Here is a 17278-nt window from a genome sequence, read left to right as displayed (position 1 = left end):
GAAAGGTGACATCAGCCTAATGATGAGTTATTTGTTGTTAAAGTTGATCATTTTTTAAATCTGATCATAGTCAACCAGAATATTATATTTAACGTCCTCCCCCCATTCATTTATTCAATCACTTATTAAATCACTAGTTAAATCTACTGAATATAATATGACATCAAATCTATTCAATCATTCATGAAAGCCATGTTTTCTTACGGGATGGGATGTCCGTCCATGCAGCGAGTCCCGAAGCTCGGCGGGTCCAGCAGAGCGTTTAATAACTTCAGCATGTTGGCGTCTCCGGGAGCATCATCGCTAACAGACAAACAGCAAACAAACCGAACTCAGATCAGCCACAATAAACTTTCTGTGTCAATGTGTGTGTCCATGTTCAGAATGTGTGTGTGGAAAGTCTCCTGGTTTGTAAAGGAAGGAACTAATTAACAATTCATTTAGTAATTAAAGAAAAACACACAGACAGTGACACTAGAATAACAGCATGATGTTTTATTCAGTATAATACTTTGTATCTGGGACAGTTAACAGCTGTGTGGGACAGTTAACAGCTGTGTGGGACAGTTTACAGCTGTGTGGGACAGTTTACAGCTGTGTGGGACAGTTTACAGCTGTGTGGGACAGTTCAGTGCTGTGTGGGACAGTTAACAGCTGTGTGGGACAGTTAACAGCTGTGTGGGACAGTTTAAAGCTGTGTGGGACAGTTTAGAGCTGTGTGGGACAGTTTAGAGCTGTGTGGGACAGTTAACAGCTGTGTGGGACAGTTTAAAGCTGTGTGGGACCGTTTAGAGCTGTGTGGGACAGTTTAAAGCTGTGTGGGACCGTTTAGAGCTGTGTGGGACAGTTAACAGCTGTGTGGGACCGTTTAGAGCTGTGTGGGACAGTTAACAGCTGTGTGGGACCGTTTAGAGCTGTGTGGGACCGTTTAGAGCTGTGTGGGACAGTTCAGTGCTGTGTGGGACAGTTTAGGGCTGTGTGGGACAGTTCAGTGCTGTGTGGGACAGTTTAGGGCTGTGTGGGACAGTTTAAAGCTGTGTGGGACAGTTCAGTGCTGTGTGGGACAGTTTAAAGCTGTGTGGGACAGTTTAAAGCTGTGTGGGACAGTTCAGTGCTGTGTGGGACAGTTTAGGGCTGTGTGGGACAGTTCAGTGCTGTGTGGGACAGATTACAGCTGTGTGGGACAGGAAGAGACAGTTCAGGACAGTTGTGTACCTGATGAAGGTGACCTGGTCCTCGTAAATCCAGGGCTGCAGCTCCAGACTGGGATATTTTCCAAATGGGGGGACGATGAGACTGAAGACCAGAGCGATGCAGACGAACACAGCAGGAAGAACAATCTGCAAGACAAACATTTCAGTTCCGATGAGACAAACAAATGAGGACGATCACACCCGATCCAGCTTCACGGGACCACGTCCTGCTCATAGTCTCTGGGCCTGCAGAGGTCGGCCTACCTGAGCGAAGAAGCCTTTCCTGGAGCGGCGGGCGTACAGAAACCGTTTCCACATCAGAGCCACGAACTGCTGCCTCTTCAGACTCCAGCCGCTCACCTGGTACGATCCTTTACCGTCAGTGCAGTTCAACCAGTCCGTCTCCCTGCAGTCTGAAGGGTGGCACGACACAACACGCATGATACACCCCCACAACTACTGATACGGACTCACTATGGCGTTTGCGGTGCCATTGACTCATGAGAATATCATCATGTTGTGTACCCGGGTCTCCGTCAGACTCATTGCAGTCATTGTTGTCATCCTCTGTTAAAGGTCTCAGGCAGCTCTGATGGTCTCCCCCACCGAAGGCGTGAGTCCTCCTCCGCCTCTGAACAGGAAGCGTACCATCTGAACACACACATGAATTCACACGTTGACCGGTTTCAGTGTTTTTAACGATTATTTTGGAATGACATCACAGCCGGAGGTAAAGTCCCACCTGAGGGCACTTCAGTGTCGACTCCGTTATCTTCAGCCACTTTGAGGAAAATCTACAAAAGCCAAAAATAGTAAGAATCATTTAATGTTCTGATTGCAGTAATATGCTCAGTTCTGGTGGACACTGTGTTCGTGTTGAAGTGTGATATAAATATTAATAAAAACATAATAAAGTAATTATCTTTGTTGTTTAGGCAGCTGGATGTTACTGAGAGGCATCGTCATCGTCTGAAATCAAACCTGGTTCCAGAGCCAAAGAACATCTGACAGACTCAAACACTTTGCATCATGGTAAGAGGAATATTTAGTACTGATCAGCTGATCATCACCTCCTCCAGCGTGGTGTCGGACACTCCGTAGCTGGAGATGCCGAGGTCGGGCAGCTTGCGGTCCAGGTCTTTGAAGAGCTCCACGAAGGCTCCGTCCTTGGCGGCGCTGTACGGCAGGACGTAGGTCAGCTCGTGTCTGAGGTCCTCCACCAGGCGGGCGGCGGGGACGTGACACAGGATCAAACCCGAGACCAGAGACACGTCGGGGGGGACGAAGGGGACGTCACAGATGGACGCCGCAGGGCCATTCTCTGAGGGCAGAGACGTGAGACACAGGTGAGATCCACCTGAAGGAAAACACGTGAAACGTTCTGCAGGAACAGAGAGCTCACCGATGGTGGCAGCCTCACTTTCATGTTCGCTGCCGAGTCCTGCGTCACTGCTGCTGACCGAGGCGCACTCCCCCTCCTGAAAGAGCCACAACGCAGTGATTTAGAGTACTGATAGTACACAGAGCGCAGTACTGCGGGAAAATACTACACAGGGTGAAGAGAGCTGAAGCTACGTGTAGCTGAGACCTTCTTGGTGAAGGACACGGTGCTGGAGGAGTTCCTGCAGGAGCTGAGCGACGGCTCCGCTTCCTTCTTCACCAGCGTCAGGTAGTATCCCGTCCCCAGCTGGTTTTTCAGGTACAAGGACGAGCCCACGCAGCACAGCTTCCCGTGGGAGATAATAGCGATCCGGTCGCCCAAGATGTCTGCCTCGTCCATGTGGTGTGTGGACAAGATAATGGTCCGACCTGAGAAGAGAAAAGTTCAATTTGAGTCCAGCTGGTGAGTAAAAATACTTAATATCGGTGATTAGACCGACCGATCAGGACAACTCACCCTGTCTGTACTTCAGCAGCAGATCCCAGATCCCTCTGCGGGCGTAGGGGTCGACGCCAGCCGTGGGCTCATCTAGGATCACGACCTTCGACCCCCCGACAAAGGCCAGAGCCACAGACAGTTTCCTCTGCATGCCGCCGGACAACGCGCTGGTCCTGGAGCTGCGTTTGTGCGGTAGCCCGGTGTCCTGCAGGATCTGTTCGATCTCACCTTTCACCTGCTGCTCTGACAGGCCTTTGAGCCGGCCGTAGAACCAAATGTGCTCCTCCACCGTCAGCCTGCAGGGGGCACCACAGCGCATGAACAAGGTTACATGATAAACTGGATGAAGACATTGAAACCTTTTCAAGACTAAAAAAGTGACCCTTTCAACCTGCAGCAGCTAAAAACAGGACTCACATGCTGAAGAGGACGTTGTGTTGTGGACAGACGCCCAGACTCTGTCTGATGGCACTCAGCTCAGACCGGATGTCTTTGCCCAGGATGTAGGCAGTACCAGAGGTCGGAGGGAACAGACCGGTTAGGATGGACCTGCGGGAGTCAAGAGGATATTATTTAGATAAGATAATGGATCTGAGTCTGTAAACTGGATCTGAGTCTGTAAACTGGATCTGAGTCCGTGTCTGTAAACTGGATCTGAGTCTGTGTCTGTAAACTGGATCTCAGTCTGTGTCTGTAAACTGGATCTGAGTCTCGGTCTGTAAACTGGATCTCAGTCTGTCTCTGTAAACTGGATCTGAGTCTCGGTCTGTAAACTGGATCTGAGTCTGTAGACTGGATCTGAGTCTGTAAACTGGATCTGAGTCTGTGTCTGTAAACTGGATCTCAGTCCGTGTCTGTAAACTGGATCTCAGTCCGTGTCTGTAAACTGGATCTGAGTCTGTAAACTGGATCTGAGTCTCGGTCTGTACACTGGATCTCAGTCTGTCTCTGTAAACTGGATCTGAGTCTCGGTCTGTAAACTGGATCTGAGTCTCGGTCTGTAAACTGGATCTGAGTCCGTGTCAGTAAACTGGATCTCAGTCTGTGTCTGTAAACTGGATCTGAGTCCGTGTCTGTAAACTGGATCTAAGTCTGTGTCTGTAAACTGGATCCGAGTCTGTGTCTGTAAACTGGATCTGAGTCTGTAAACTGGATCTGAGTCCGTGTCTGTAAACTGGATCTGAGTCTGTAAACTGGATCTGCTTGTAGCTGTACTCTTTTATCTGCATTTTTACTTGTAAGTTTATGTATGAAACCCCTTATCGTCGCCTGCGTCAGTATCTGGACTGGCCGATGTGGTCCTTTACTCACATGGTGGTGGTTTTTCCAGCCCCGTTGTGTCCGAGGAAGGAGGTGATCTGCCCTTCGTAGAAGCCAAGCGTCAGCCCGTCGACTGCCAGCTTCTTTCCGTGACGATAAACCTTCACCAGGTTCTCGATGTAGACTCCGGGCTCCAGGTGAGCCGGCTCCTCCTCGATACACACAGCTGGAGAAACAGAGTGGACACACGTCAGGAAGTTGCTCTTCACAGCTACAAGTTATTGATCGTTTCTGTGAGCGCCGCTCGGTAACGCCGCCGTGTGGTTACAGTCTCACCTCCGGCGTTTCCTTTCCGGTTCAGAGGGACTTTGTTGGACTTTCCCTCGTTCTCTCCAAACCAGTAGGACTTGGTGAAAGGGAAATACCAGGGGCGAGGGATCCCGTACTGACCTGAGCCGCACAGGAAGGTGTACATTTAATACATTTTCAACAGGAAGCAAAGGCTCTTGGTGCTTTTGTATCTTTGCGACACATTTTTCTTCTTCTTCTTCTGTGTTAAATGTGTTTCACATTTACACAATGTGCATCGCCACCTACTGACCGGAGTCTGAACTATTTGGAAAACTAATAATGGTGTGGAAGAAGTTTATTTGTAGAATGAAGACTCAGGAAAGAAACAGGAACAGGAGCGCTAAGAGTCAAAAACAAAGATAAGAAGAAGTGAGAGAAGAAGAGAGTCAACGTTGTCATGGTTGGCATCATGATCGTGGAGGTGATGAAGAGTTTAGACTACTCTGCATTACGTTCTCTTCTGAAACTCTAAACTACAGTTTTGAAAGCAGACCTTGTGTCTGAACTCTTGTGTGTCTGTTGGCGACAGGTTAAACCTTGTAATGAAATCAAAGCGATGTTAGTTCTCACCTGGAAACACAGCCTCAATGTACCAGGTGAGGACTCCATACAGGAAGGAGTCGAAGTACATGATGGTGATGGCAGTGCGGAGGCTGAAGTCGTCCTCCTCCAGAGGACTCGACACCAGGTTCTTCCACTGGATACCGACTCCCTGCTCCTCAAACAGGGCGAAGTACTCGCAGCCGAACCCGAAAGCCACAGGAGACAGGAGGCTCTGGGGGGGGGGAGACATGTGACTTAGTCCGTCCAACAGCAATACGGTAAAGCAAACAAACAAACTTGTCAAAGTTTGGCGGTCTTACAGCAAAGACTTTGGCGCCGAAGCCGATGTAGTCCTGCCAGGCGACGCAGAGCACGTAGGGCAGGTAGAGTGTGAAGTAGATGATTCCTCCGCAGGCGGCGGCCAGGTTAGCACGGGCGAACGCCGTGCTGAGGAGGAAACACTGCATGATGGTGACCACGGCGAAGGACCCCAGGAAGAGGAAGACCACACCGGGGTCGCTGTAGGGCAGCAGGTTCCCCTTCTGTTCAGGACACAAGTACAGAACGACGTCAGTCACATCAGGTTAATAGCAGAAGCTATTTTAAGATAAGATACAATAAGATAAGACTTTATTAATCCCCAGCCGTGGAAATTCGGGTATTACAGCAGCAGGTATTGGTAGTTAGAAAAAATAGCAACAGAAATAGAGAAAGAGATATTTCCACTAATGCTTTATTGTTCCCCCTGAGGGTGAATCTGGGTTTAGTCGTCTGTGGTCATGCATTGACAGGTTTGCCGTGTCCCTGTTCATCACCTTGAGCAGCAGAACCAGCAGTCCGGCGCTGATCAGCAGAGGAATCAGGCTGCTGATGAACCAACTGAACCACAGGATGCCGTTATTCAGTCCCATAATCCTCATGGTCTCCTTCAGCCTCGCCTCCTTCTCGTACACCACGCTCTTCAGGATGATGGCCACCGAGTACATCCAGGCCAGAGTCATGAAGAGAGGCATGGAGCGGCTCATCACCCGCAGGAAACTGGGGCCGAGGACGTGAGGGAACAGTGTGAGCAGCTCAGACAAGCACAAACCAGAGCAGCTGAAAGGCTGTGGAGGTTCTTACATGTCATCTACGTAGCAGGGATACGGCATCTGCTGGATGTAGACGCCGGTCTTCTCCTTGGTGCCCGTCATCGCTCTGATGATGCCGTGCTCGATAACGTCCTGCAGGTACGAGAACCCGCCCCAGATGTACCGCATGTCCTCAAACGGGTCGGCACGAGGACCTGGGTCCCAGTACCTGAAGACGAGGAGGGACAACAGACATAAAATAAAGTCTTGTTGGTGTGATGAAGAGCTGCTGAACGTGGTCCACCTCATGTCTCACAGGCTGGTTCAGCCTCGCTGTCACATGGACGATGCAGGAACTCGTGTCGCAGCTTTAAGGTTTCTGTCTTGACTAAACTTCACTCTGCTGTCTCCTTCAGAGACTTTGTTCATGCACAGCTGTGTACTCCTACTCTACCTCACTGCATTTAAAAACACTTCAAGCTTGCCCACTGGTCTCATGTGTACACATGTTATCCTACGTTTACATTTAGTTTATTCTGTGTGCTGTCGCTGCCTCGATACCAGTTTGGATTAATGAAGTCCATCCATTCGTCCACCCGTCCTTCCAAAACATTCGGGGAAATCCTCCCCAAAGTCAGCATCTCTTGATGGAGCTAGGCTAATTGCAGCCTCCCCCTGCTTCGGGTCTTCGTGCTAAGCTAGGCTAAACCTGTCCTAAAACATCTGAACATGTGACAACAAAAATAGAGCTTCATATGTAGCTAATCTATGTTAGCAAACTTTAACTTTACGTTACCATCAGATCAAATCTTATTATTCTTATTCTAATATTCCCTCCAGGGTCATGAGTGGAACACAAGCAAGCAGACATTTGGAGCTGAACTGCACCGCAGACCCCGACTTAAAGCATCCCAAAGTCTGTTTTTTCACCTGAAGTTTAAAAACACAACACACGATTGGCTAACTGTATCGCTGTGATTCTGACACAGTTCAGAGACTTCAGTCTTGGCCAACATCTGCTCGTAGGCTGGACTGTACAGTAAAAACTTATTCTAGAGCTGGAACTAAATGTATCCCCAAAACCAAAACCCAAATAAAACAGGTAAAGCTCTCAGAACTAGCTCTTTGGTACCAAGCAGCAACTTCCGGGGCTGAAAACGAAGCGTGGAAGCGTTTCAGGTCACTGAAGCAGATTTCTGAAAACGCCGTCAGTGTTGCTTTGTGTTGGGAGCGTTGGCTTGAACCGCCAACTACAATGGTGGACCATCGGTTTGTTTACATTTGGTTAGCGCTTTGAGGCTTCGTGCCAGAAAGGTGTTGAAGATCAAAGTTGAAGAAACAGGTGTCAAATAACGACACATAAATAATTAGTGACAGATGTTTCTGTTTTAAGTATCGTTGGAGTGAGTTCAGGGTCACTGAGGTCGTTCTGACCGTGTGTGTGTGTGTGTGAGTGCGTGTGTGTGTCCTTACGCGTCTTTGATCTTATTGGTCCGCTCGACATTGTCGATGTCCATGCGGATCTTGTAGTCCAGTTTGGCCGGCAGCTCGGTCGCGTTGGGGTCGACGTCCGGGAAGACGATCCCGGCCCAGAACTTCCTGTCCTCCAGCAGGAGCATGGACTGGTTGACCAGTCGCTCCTCACTTGAGACCGGCTCCAGTTTGTCCAGGTTCACACACTGACACACACACACAGACAGAGCTCTGGTCATGTGATTTTTACCCACCAATCACAGCTCGGCACACAGTACTGATTACTTTGAGAACAAAGTGATGTGACTCAAAGCAGCGAAGATGTAATCAGGACCCCCCCGTGTTCCAAACTTAATGAATGTAATCTGAAGGACAGCAGCTGCAACCATAAGACTGAGCCTGATCCTACGATCCTCTGCAGCCCCCACAATAGTCCTCACAAAGACCCCCAGACCCAGACCTCTATGCTGCAGCTGTCAAAGCAGTTTGTGGCCTCGAACACTGACCTCCATGAAGCGGGAGATGCTCATGATGGCCTGGTCGGTCTCGTTAAACACCTCCCTCCAGGTGAGCACGCTGCCCGGCGGCCGGGGGTCCTCCGCCTGCTTGGACAGGAAGTCGGAGATGTCGGCCACGGTCCAGTCGGTGTCGGTCAGCTGAGCGTGGAAGAAGCTGGCAGTGATGTTGTTCTTCAGCAGAGTCTGAATTATCAGATAAGGATTTGATTTTATTGATCGACTGGAGACAAATCAGTTCACGTGTGAAATAACGAGATTACGCCACTGATCAATCTCATCAATTATCATTAACAGGACACCAAAGTATGAGCTGAGGGGAACATCACCCCCCAACTGTGACTGAGAATAAGGAGTAAAGACTAGAGAATAAAGAGGAAAGCATAAAGAACACAGAACAGAAGAATAAAAAAAAACAAAACAGGTGAGGTGGTGGGCGGAGCCCGTTTACCCTGATCAAGTCCATGTGCTCGCTGTTCTCCATGAAGTTCCACACCTTGGGTCTCATCTCTTCCCACATCCCACCCAGGTCCCTGAACACACCAAGCTCCTGAAAGGTCCGATTCACCTGAACGCACCACAGATATGGGTCATACTCAGTCCTTTGCTTAAAAGTATGAAAGTGTGAGAACTGAACGCAACAACAGACACAGGTGAGACCTGAGACTCCTACAGGAAGTGATGTCGTACCTCATGAATGACCCTCTGGGTGGCGGGGGTGTGGGGAGTGTACAGAATCTTCCCCATCAGCAGAGGCTTCAGAGCCTGCCAGATCATCCTGGACATCGGGTTTGAGTCCATGTTCTTCATCAGACTGTTACAGTACGGAGCTGCACACACACACACAGAGGCACACACAGGCACACACACACACACACACACACAGGCACACACACACACAGACACACACACACACACACACACACACACAGACACACACACAGACACACGCACGCACACACGCACACACACGCAGGCACACACACACACACACAGACACACACGCACGCACACACGCACACACACGCACGCACACACACACACACACACAGAGGCACGCACACACAGACACACACACACACACAGAGGCACACACACACAGACACACACAGACACACACACAGAGGCACACACACACAGACACACACAGACACACACAGGCACACACACACAGACACACACACACACGCACGCACACACACACAGACACACACACGCACGCACACACACACAGACACACACAGACACACACAGGCACACACACAGACACACACAGGCACACACAGACACACACACACACACACAGACACACGCGCGCACACACACACACACAGACGCACGCACACGCGCACACACACACACACACACACAGACACACACAGACACACACAGACACACACACACACACACACAGACGCACGCACGCACACACAGACACAGTTGAACTTTTCAGCCTTGTTTTGTCAGCTTGGTAGACAACTCTAAATACCCATGAGCCTCAGCTGCTGTAGTGGAGAAGACGACAGCCCGAGGTGGGAACATTTAAACCTGTCACCATGGTTACTGAATGACTGCAAACTGGTCCAGGGTCTGATAGCAAACTGAAGTTTAAACCAGATGTTTTCTGGTCCTTCAGACTAAAGAAACCAAACATTTAACTAAAAGGTGTAAAATGATTATTCGGCTCTTCATCTAAAATCTCCCAACAGGAAACGAGGAGCTGAGCAGTTTCATGTTCACTAAGTTCACTTCCACCCAACCTGGTCTGGGAGTGCAGGACGGCTGGAGGTCTGCAGGTCCAGGCCCTGCAGCACTGCGCTGTAACCGGCCAGCAGCTGCTAACGTGATCAAAGCTGTATGACAGCAGTGGATCACTGAGCCGGTTTACAACCAGATCCACCACATAATGACCTCTGCCTCCAGTTCAGCCTTTACTGGAGATCAAACCTGGACCAGCCAAAGCCACCCGTCCAAACCCCGAAGCCCGAGGACTCACTGGAGGAGTTGTCGTACAGCGACGCCGGCTCGTCCTCGCTGCTGTTGTGGTTTCCGAACAGAGCCTTGTAGTTGCTGTCCTCGTACCAGTTGAGGGATTTGATCTGCAGGCCGCCCCCCTCGGGGTGACCGCACACGATCCTGGAGACCGCCTGGTACATGGCGCTGGGAGACGAAGTGGCATTCTTCGTCAGGAAGATGATCTCGTTCCTCAGGTCGATCCAGCTCTTCATACTGGCCAACTGGACGACAGACAGAGAGGGCACTGGTTAGACTGGTCAGAGACACATTTAAACACAGTGACCAGAGTCCAGGTGACACTTCAACCTCCTGCAGGGCTTCTGTACGAGGCTACAACTTCAGGCGCTTTCATACGAATTTACAAATATTCAAATATTACAAGAGAGCCACGAACATCTTTTCATACCAACAAATAAACGAACATCTTAAAATAGAACTTAAAGTACAAATTACAAAAGGTCAATCCTACAGAATAATCTGGTCTTCTGTAAGTCGCAGAATTCTCAGGGAGGCACTTACAAGCTAACCGAGAGCACTTGAACACAACACCACCCTTTCACAATAAAAGCGGGGGAACATGTTTGTGGTTCTCAGTGCCAGTACATCATATATAAAACTGTTCCTACGTTCAGCAGTAAAAATGTTTTATGATTGTGAAGACACAAGTTTAGTGTCACTGTTAAAACCTTGTATCTCCAGATTTGGGGGTTAGTTGAGGAAGAAAAGAGGAAAAGAGAGTTCCTGAAAGTTTTTACTTGACAGCAGCAGTTTTTATCTGCTGCTGAATGTTCGGCGTGAGTCTGCACCGTCAGCAGTAACTCCAGCCGTCAGATACGGTCAGGGGATGAAAAGTCAAGCGTTCAGTCACGGAGATTGAGACGGCGGGCCGGCGCTTCCTTCAGGAGGAGGAGGAGGAGGAGGAGGAGCGGTGGGAGGTTACTGCAGGCCGACACTTTACTGAAACTGCAGCAGAAGTGAAACCGCCGCAGCGTGAATCTGACGACTGACGACTGATTCATTTTTTATAAACATGTTTTACATGTTCACATTTCAGAGGAGGTGCCCGCCTGTCAGACAGAGCTAATTAAGAAGCTTTTCAACCTGTTGTTTTTGAGATGTCTGTGGTGTGTCCGCTCTGTTAAACGTCTGGCAAAGTTCATTTATCTGGAGATACGAGGTTTCCACATGGAAGAACAAACTGAAGGTGAGAGTTTTAAATAAAGTTGGTTTAAACTTTGAGGTCATCACAAAAACAAAGACCATCTGTAAAAAAAAAAAAAAAAAAAAAGACGAGTGGAGAAACGTCTCTTTTTTCTCTTCCTGCGACAAGAAGAATTTCAAAATAAAGCCCCAACTATTTGCAACACACACACACACACATTTACACACACACACACACACAGGACTAAATTGAAAACATGTGACTGCTGTTTTGTTTATGTGGATGCTGAGTCAGGAACAGGATGTGTGTGTGTGTGTGTGTGTATGTGTGTTTATAGTGTGTGTGTATAGTGTGTATGTGTGAGTATGTGTGTGTAAATGTGTGTGTGTGTGTTTGATAACCTCGGGGTGAAAAACAACAAACTGGCTGAACTTTACTCTGATTATCAGACTGATTCCTCAACAGCTGATGAAGTCTGTCTGTCCCCACTGTGTCCCCAGTCCACTCCCAGTCTGTCCCCACTGTGTCCCCAGTCCACTCCCAGTCTGTCCCCAGTCCACTCCCAGTCTGTCCCCACTGTGTCCCCAGTCCACTCCCATTCTGACCCCAGTCTGTCCCCAGTCTAAGGGCTCAGTAGAGCTGCAGAATAGGTGAGTTCATTGTGGGCTCTTCATCATTTTACCACTGAATTTGATTATATAATTATTATGGTGATCAGATGTAATTAATATTCATATTCAATTGAATATTAATATTGACGAGTGGAGCTTTAAGAGAGCTGCAGTGACATCCAGCAGGGCAGCTTCAGGCAGCCGCTCGTAGCGTCTCAGCGGGACATCGAGCAGGACGCAGAGGAGCGCCGAGTGTTTGTTGTTTGTTCAGACTCGTGTTTTCTGTGAAGTGAAAACCTGCTGAGACGTTTGAGTCTTTGTTCAGCTGGAGCTCGAGTGTCTCTGCTGCAGGAAAACAGCTTTTATCTGGACACAAAGACTCACAGAGACATTCAGAGCTGCCAAGTAAACCCAGTGGCCTCAGCGTGCTGCTAATGTAGGCTGGAGGACTGACACTGCTGTCCACTGGAGGACACGACTGTCCGCTGGAGGACTGACACTTCTGTCCACTGGAGGACACGACTGTCCACTGGAGGACACTTCTGTCCACTGGAGGACACGACTGTCCACTGAGGACAGGACTGTCCACTGAGGACATGTCTGATTTAACATAAATGACATCACAGAGGTGTCAGGTGACCAGGTGTGTTTCTTACCTCGACTGCGAGTGAACCCAGACTGTCCAGGAGGTTGTTGGTCGCCCTGGCAACCTGTCGGACGGCCTCGGGGTCGGACGTCATGTCCCTCTGAGGACACAAAGAGACATTTGGTTTACGGCTTCAGTCCGACATGATGGCTTTATTTTTGTGTCTTACAGCGAGAGACGTTTTGATTGGACATGTTTTAAGGTAACATTAACTAAAGATTCCAGCTGATCTGAGAGCAGCTCTGCAGCCTTCGCTCATGTTTCCCTCTATATGAATCTGTTCTGTTCTCAGGTCTGCTTGTCGAGACACGACCTGAAGCTCGTTTTCATCACTGATCACTTCTCAGCTGTAAACTTCAGTGTTTTTCCTCAGACTGAAGGATTTCACACAGTTCTCTCTCTGCTGCCACGGAAACTTTCCCCTCAGACAGAAACACAGCAGTTCGAGTCGGTTCGTGGCTCACGGTCGGTCGGCAGCTCGTAGATTTCTGCAGACAAAAGAAATGAGGCCTCGCTGACGCGCAGCTCGTTTTCAGCCCTTAAAAACCACCAAACGGGTCTCCGGGCTACGAAAACTGAGACTGTAAAGAGCAGAGACAGGCTGAGACACGCCTCCTCCCACTCACACATAACACAGTAAATACACAGCAAACACACCTGAAGCCAGGTGACGACGCCCTCTGTCACTCACACTCTTTGTACACGACTCACAGCAGAACTCACTTCCTCTTCACGACTCAAACAACGTCGAACACAGAAAACACAAGTTCAAAGTCGTCTTCTCGGAGTTCTGCTGCCGCTCAGCACTGAAACGTGAAGCTTCCTCTCAGAGCTGAATCTGATCTGTCCCAACAGGAAGGACCACAAGCAGCTCTGTCCTCATCGGAGGACGGATTTGCTGTTGGCCCCAGAATAAGACCAGGACTGAGTGCTAATCCAGCGCCCAGACCATGATTAGGAATATTCTGATCCATGAAATATAGTTACATAATTTGACTGGTATTAAAAGGATCATGTGATCTCGCTGTTCATTAAAATGACTTAGAATGACTCATGAAGAGTTTTAATGAACTCCACAAACCTTCAGAGGATGTTGGAGCAGATCAGATTCTTTCTATCACGATCAGATCATTCGATAAATATGAAACTGAATTTATTTATTGATTTAGGACAGTGCACATTGATGAACATTGCTGTAAATGTGCCAGTTTATAGCTGATTAGCTAATTTGCAACTGTAGTCCTCGGGCAGAATGTTAGTTGCCTAATAAAACAACAAGGAAGTACACATTACATAAAAATACTATTACAAAATACACATTTCAAAATTACATTCACAAGCACGCAATTTAGTAGAGTCCAACTTAAACCGCCCGTGGTGGCATGTTATCAACATCCAGCGTCTCTAGACAACCACCTCTGACGTGGATGATGTCATTACCGAACGCCGGGCGCTGCGAGCAGCCAGCCACAACACGGCTGACTCTGCGGCGGTCGGCTACGAATACGCAATAACGAACCACAGCTGTGCCAAACTACAGCTAAACTAGCCGACCGCCGGCTCAGAGGGGAATAGCACCAGCATATCAGAACTAAATATTGGAATATGAACGAGTTTCTGCAGATTATGTGTTATATAGAGGCTGCGCATGGATGCCCCGAGTACTCGCATTATACGGATATACGCGCCGCTCCTCTGGGGCTAATTTCTTCAAAACGACTCCAAATGCCACCAAAGTTGTCTGGGTGAGTAAATGGTCGTATTTAATGCTACAAATAAGGTCCAGGCTGTAAAAAACAAAGTTATCCTTTAACCAGATCCAGTGGTCTCAGTCTACTTCATGGACACACTTCTGGTCATCCTTTAACCAGCCTCTGAGCTTTCCTTTAAAAGAGGAATATGTAAGACCTTCCCTTACTGTGGAGGGAAGACTGTTCCAGATGCCCCCCCCCAAGACAGACAACACATTTCTACCAAAAGAGGTACGTCTGGAAGGGAATAATGTCTGATTATTGTGTGACGCTGTCTGTGTTCACCAATCACCAATCAGAGCTCTGCCATGTGACCTGAGGCGCGTCGGCAGGTGTGTTTTTACCTGGATGGGTTTGAAGAAGTCAGCGTTGTTCAGGAAGTGCTCCTCGGCGTGGTTCAGCCAGGTGGGAGGGGCCTGACAGATGACTTCCTGTACCAGCAATGACACCTGCGGGTCCGAGATCGTCACAAAGTCTCCGAGACTCCACTTGCCCCCCTTTCTCGGACACATGTCCCTCAGGTGGACGCCAAATCCTTTCAGGAGGACCTGAAGCAGACAGACAGATTCATTCCACATTTATCTGACTCGTGTTTCATGTTTCATTCAACGCCGACCGCGCCGCAGTGAGGCCGAGCGTGCTCGGACTGAGCGCGTGCAGAGCGCGTGCTCACCTTCTCCAGGTTGATGCCGGCCTCGCTGATCTGCTGAACGCTGTGTTCGGAGAAGGAGGCGTTTCTCAGCAGGAAGCTCGACAGAGTCTCGTCTTCTCGCAGGAAATGCTTCAACTTGAAGCCTGAGAGAGAAAAACAGACAGAGATCAGAGCAGATCCCCTGACCCCCCCCCCCCCAAATCAGAGCTTGTGTGTCCTCAGAGGACCCCCCCCCCCCCCCCCCCCCCCCCCCCCCCTCATGTTTTACATGTTTCCTCATCTTGTTTCATTTAGTGATTGTGAACATGACCCGAACCAGAACTAAGACTCAACGCAGGATCAGTTTTTGAACCTGAACCCAAGTCCAGGTGAGACACACCTGAGGCTACAGGGCTGCCGGGGGGAAGCGCTGACCATATTTGGCCCTCTGGGGGCGTGTCTGTACATAATCAGCCTGTTTTCTTGTTGCTGGTTGGATGAAGTCGTACAAACAGACTTGTTCTCTTTGTCTCAGCTGCATGTTGTCACATGTCTGCAGGACAAACTTTCCACTCCGGAGGAACCTGCAGCATCACAGCGGCTATCTGCGTTTACTGGACAAAGCCCCCACGCGCCCCACGCCCCATCCCTTCTTCTCCTACAGGTTCAAGCATGCAGCCGTGGAGACAGAAACCTGCACAAAGTGTTCAGCAGACGACAAAGACGACCGGAAACAGACGTCTGGAGTGGTCTCTGCTGTCTCTGCTGTCTCTGCTGTCTCTCTGTCTTTCCTGTCTCTCCTGTCTCGGCTGTCTCTCCTGTCTCTGCCGTCTGTAGGTTTTAAAACAGCAGCTTCCTGTTAGCAGCTCCACAGATCCTGCAGTCACGTCACCACACTGAAGGGGGGGGGGGCTCACTCAGTTATTAACAGACTGATGTTCTCGCTCAGTAAATGGACTCTGATCTGCGAAAGCAGCAGAGGATCCATCGAGCAGAATCAGTGAAACGCTTCAAAGCTCGAAACACGATGGAATCCTCGCGTCTCACGTCCGTCTCTCTCCGTCCGTCCTCGTCCGTCCTCGTCCTCCAGCTGCTGATTACTGACGATTATTATCAGCCAATGATCTGGAGGTACGGAGGCCTCACAGGGACGGAGCTGAACTCGCGCCGCTGGTGACGGGTCACAGGACATGCTGAGCTGTCTGACATCAGCAGCTCAGAGTGATGTGATTGGTCAAATGAGGAGCGGTTTCCTCAGAGCTCCAGCAGAGAAACACGTCTGCTTCAATCAGAAACTCCACGTTAGAAATGATTCAATTATCAAACTGCACAGCAGCAGAGAGGAGCCGGCTCTCGGCCAATCAACACGCAGGAGCACCGCGGGGGGACCTGGAGTCCCTGAAGGCGGCAGAACCTGGAAGGTTGTCTGAAAGCTCGGTCACGTTCAGCTCATTCTGGACTAAAACAAACTCTCATGTCAGCTTATCGTCGTGGCCACAGCCAAAACCTGTTAAAGAACCTGAAGTGAACTGATCCAGGTTCAGGTCTGATCTGGTTTCGGATCTCGAGTGTCTCTAAAAAACAGTTTGTTCAGCTGCGTGGTGACACGCTTGAACCCGGTGACGCTCAGCGTGACGGCACCGAGCGACGAGAGAGACGCCACGCTGACCACCGCTCGCTGACCGCCGCCTGCTGAGGCAGAGGTCTCGGGTTCTGGTCTCAGCTCTTCTGAATCCGACGTCTCCGCTGAACCTATCACGGGGCTGAGCTGAACTGGGATCAGGTGAGATCACCCGAGAGCTCCAACAGGTGAACCTGCTGCGGCTCGTCCCTCCGCCCCCGCTCACATCACGCCAGCTCGTTCTTCTCACGACTCAAAAGAGCAGAGTTCGTGTGATCAGACGTGATTAAAGGGAATAAAGAGCAGAAACGCTCTGAAGCTCCATCGAGGGAGGGGGAGGACAGCTGCAGGTCGGAGCAGGTAGAGAAAAGAAACGCCCCCCCCGGGGAGCTAAAACTGCAAATTAACACACAAAGAAGAAAATTCTTTTTGTTCAATGAGGCTGAAAACTGCACCAGCAGAGGGGGGGGCCGCCCAAAACTGCACCAGCAGAGGGGGGGCGGCCCACACTGCACAAATGTTGCTGCAGCTGAATGTGGCTGGATCTGGATCCAGC

The 17278-nt window shown here is 49.7% G+C and overlaps 1 protein-coding gene across 2 annotated transcripts in view; it reads right to left on the bottom strand.

Moving 5' to 3' along the window:
- The window catches only part of abca1b (ATP-binding cassette, sub-family A (ABC1), member 1B), a 42271-nt gene that overhangs the window by 15746 nt on the left and 9247 nt on the right, over positions 1-17278 (bottom strand). Inside the window, exons 6-29 of one of the 2 annotated variants that reach the window (XM_041944864.1) lie at positions 15144-15265; positions 14815-15018; positions 12730-12819; positions 10281-10521; positions 8975-9114; positions 8736-8852; positions 8276-8470; positions 7770-7975; positions 6349-6525; positions 6042-6264; positions 5547-5768; positions 5254-5458; positions 4669-4782; positions 4384-4558; positions 3490-3621; positions 3091-3368; positions 2782-3002; positions 2596-2671; positions 2264-2514; positions 1936-1987; positions 1719-1844; positions 1458-1606; positions 1216-1340; positions 205-303 (exon numbers count right to left, since the gene is read on the bottom strand). In XM_041944864.1, coding sequence (XP_041800798.1) covers positions 205-303; positions 1216-1340; positions 1458-1606; positions 1719-1844; positions 1936-1987; positions 2264-2514; positions 2596-2671; positions 2782-3002; positions 3091-3368; positions 3490-3621; positions 4384-4558; positions 4669-4782; positions 5254-5458; positions 5547-5768; positions 6042-6264; positions 6349-6525; positions 7770-7975; positions 8276-8470; positions 8736-8852; positions 8975-9114; positions 10281-10521; positions 12730-12819; positions 14815-15018; positions 15144-15265 — 3940 coding nt within the window. The remainder of the gene's footprint in view (positions 1-204; positions 304-1215; positions 1341-1457; positions 1607-1718; positions 1845-1935; positions 1988-2263; positions 2515-2595; positions 2672-2781; positions 3003-3090; positions 3369-3489; positions 3622-4383; positions 4559-4668; positions 4783-5253; positions 5459-5546; positions 5769-6041; positions 6265-6348; positions 6526-7769; positions 7976-8275; positions 8471-8735; positions 8853-8974; positions 9115-10280; positions 10522-12729; positions 12820-14814; positions 15019-15143; positions 15266-17278) is intronic. The other variant, XM_041944865.1, reaches the window with a different exon arrangement.

The sequence above is a fragment of the Chelmon rostratus genome, chromosome 9, assembly GCF_017976325.1.
Source record: "Chelmon rostratus isolate fCheRos1 chromosome 9, fCheRos1.pri, whole genome shotgun sequence".
Taxonomy (NCBI): domain Eukaryota; kingdom Metazoa; phylum Chordata; class Actinopteri; order Chaetodontiformes; family Chaetodontidae; genus Chelmon; species Chelmon rostratus.
The sequence above is the reverse complement of the archived record's forward strand: the minus strand, read 5'-3'. Positions and strand labels throughout refer to the sequence as shown.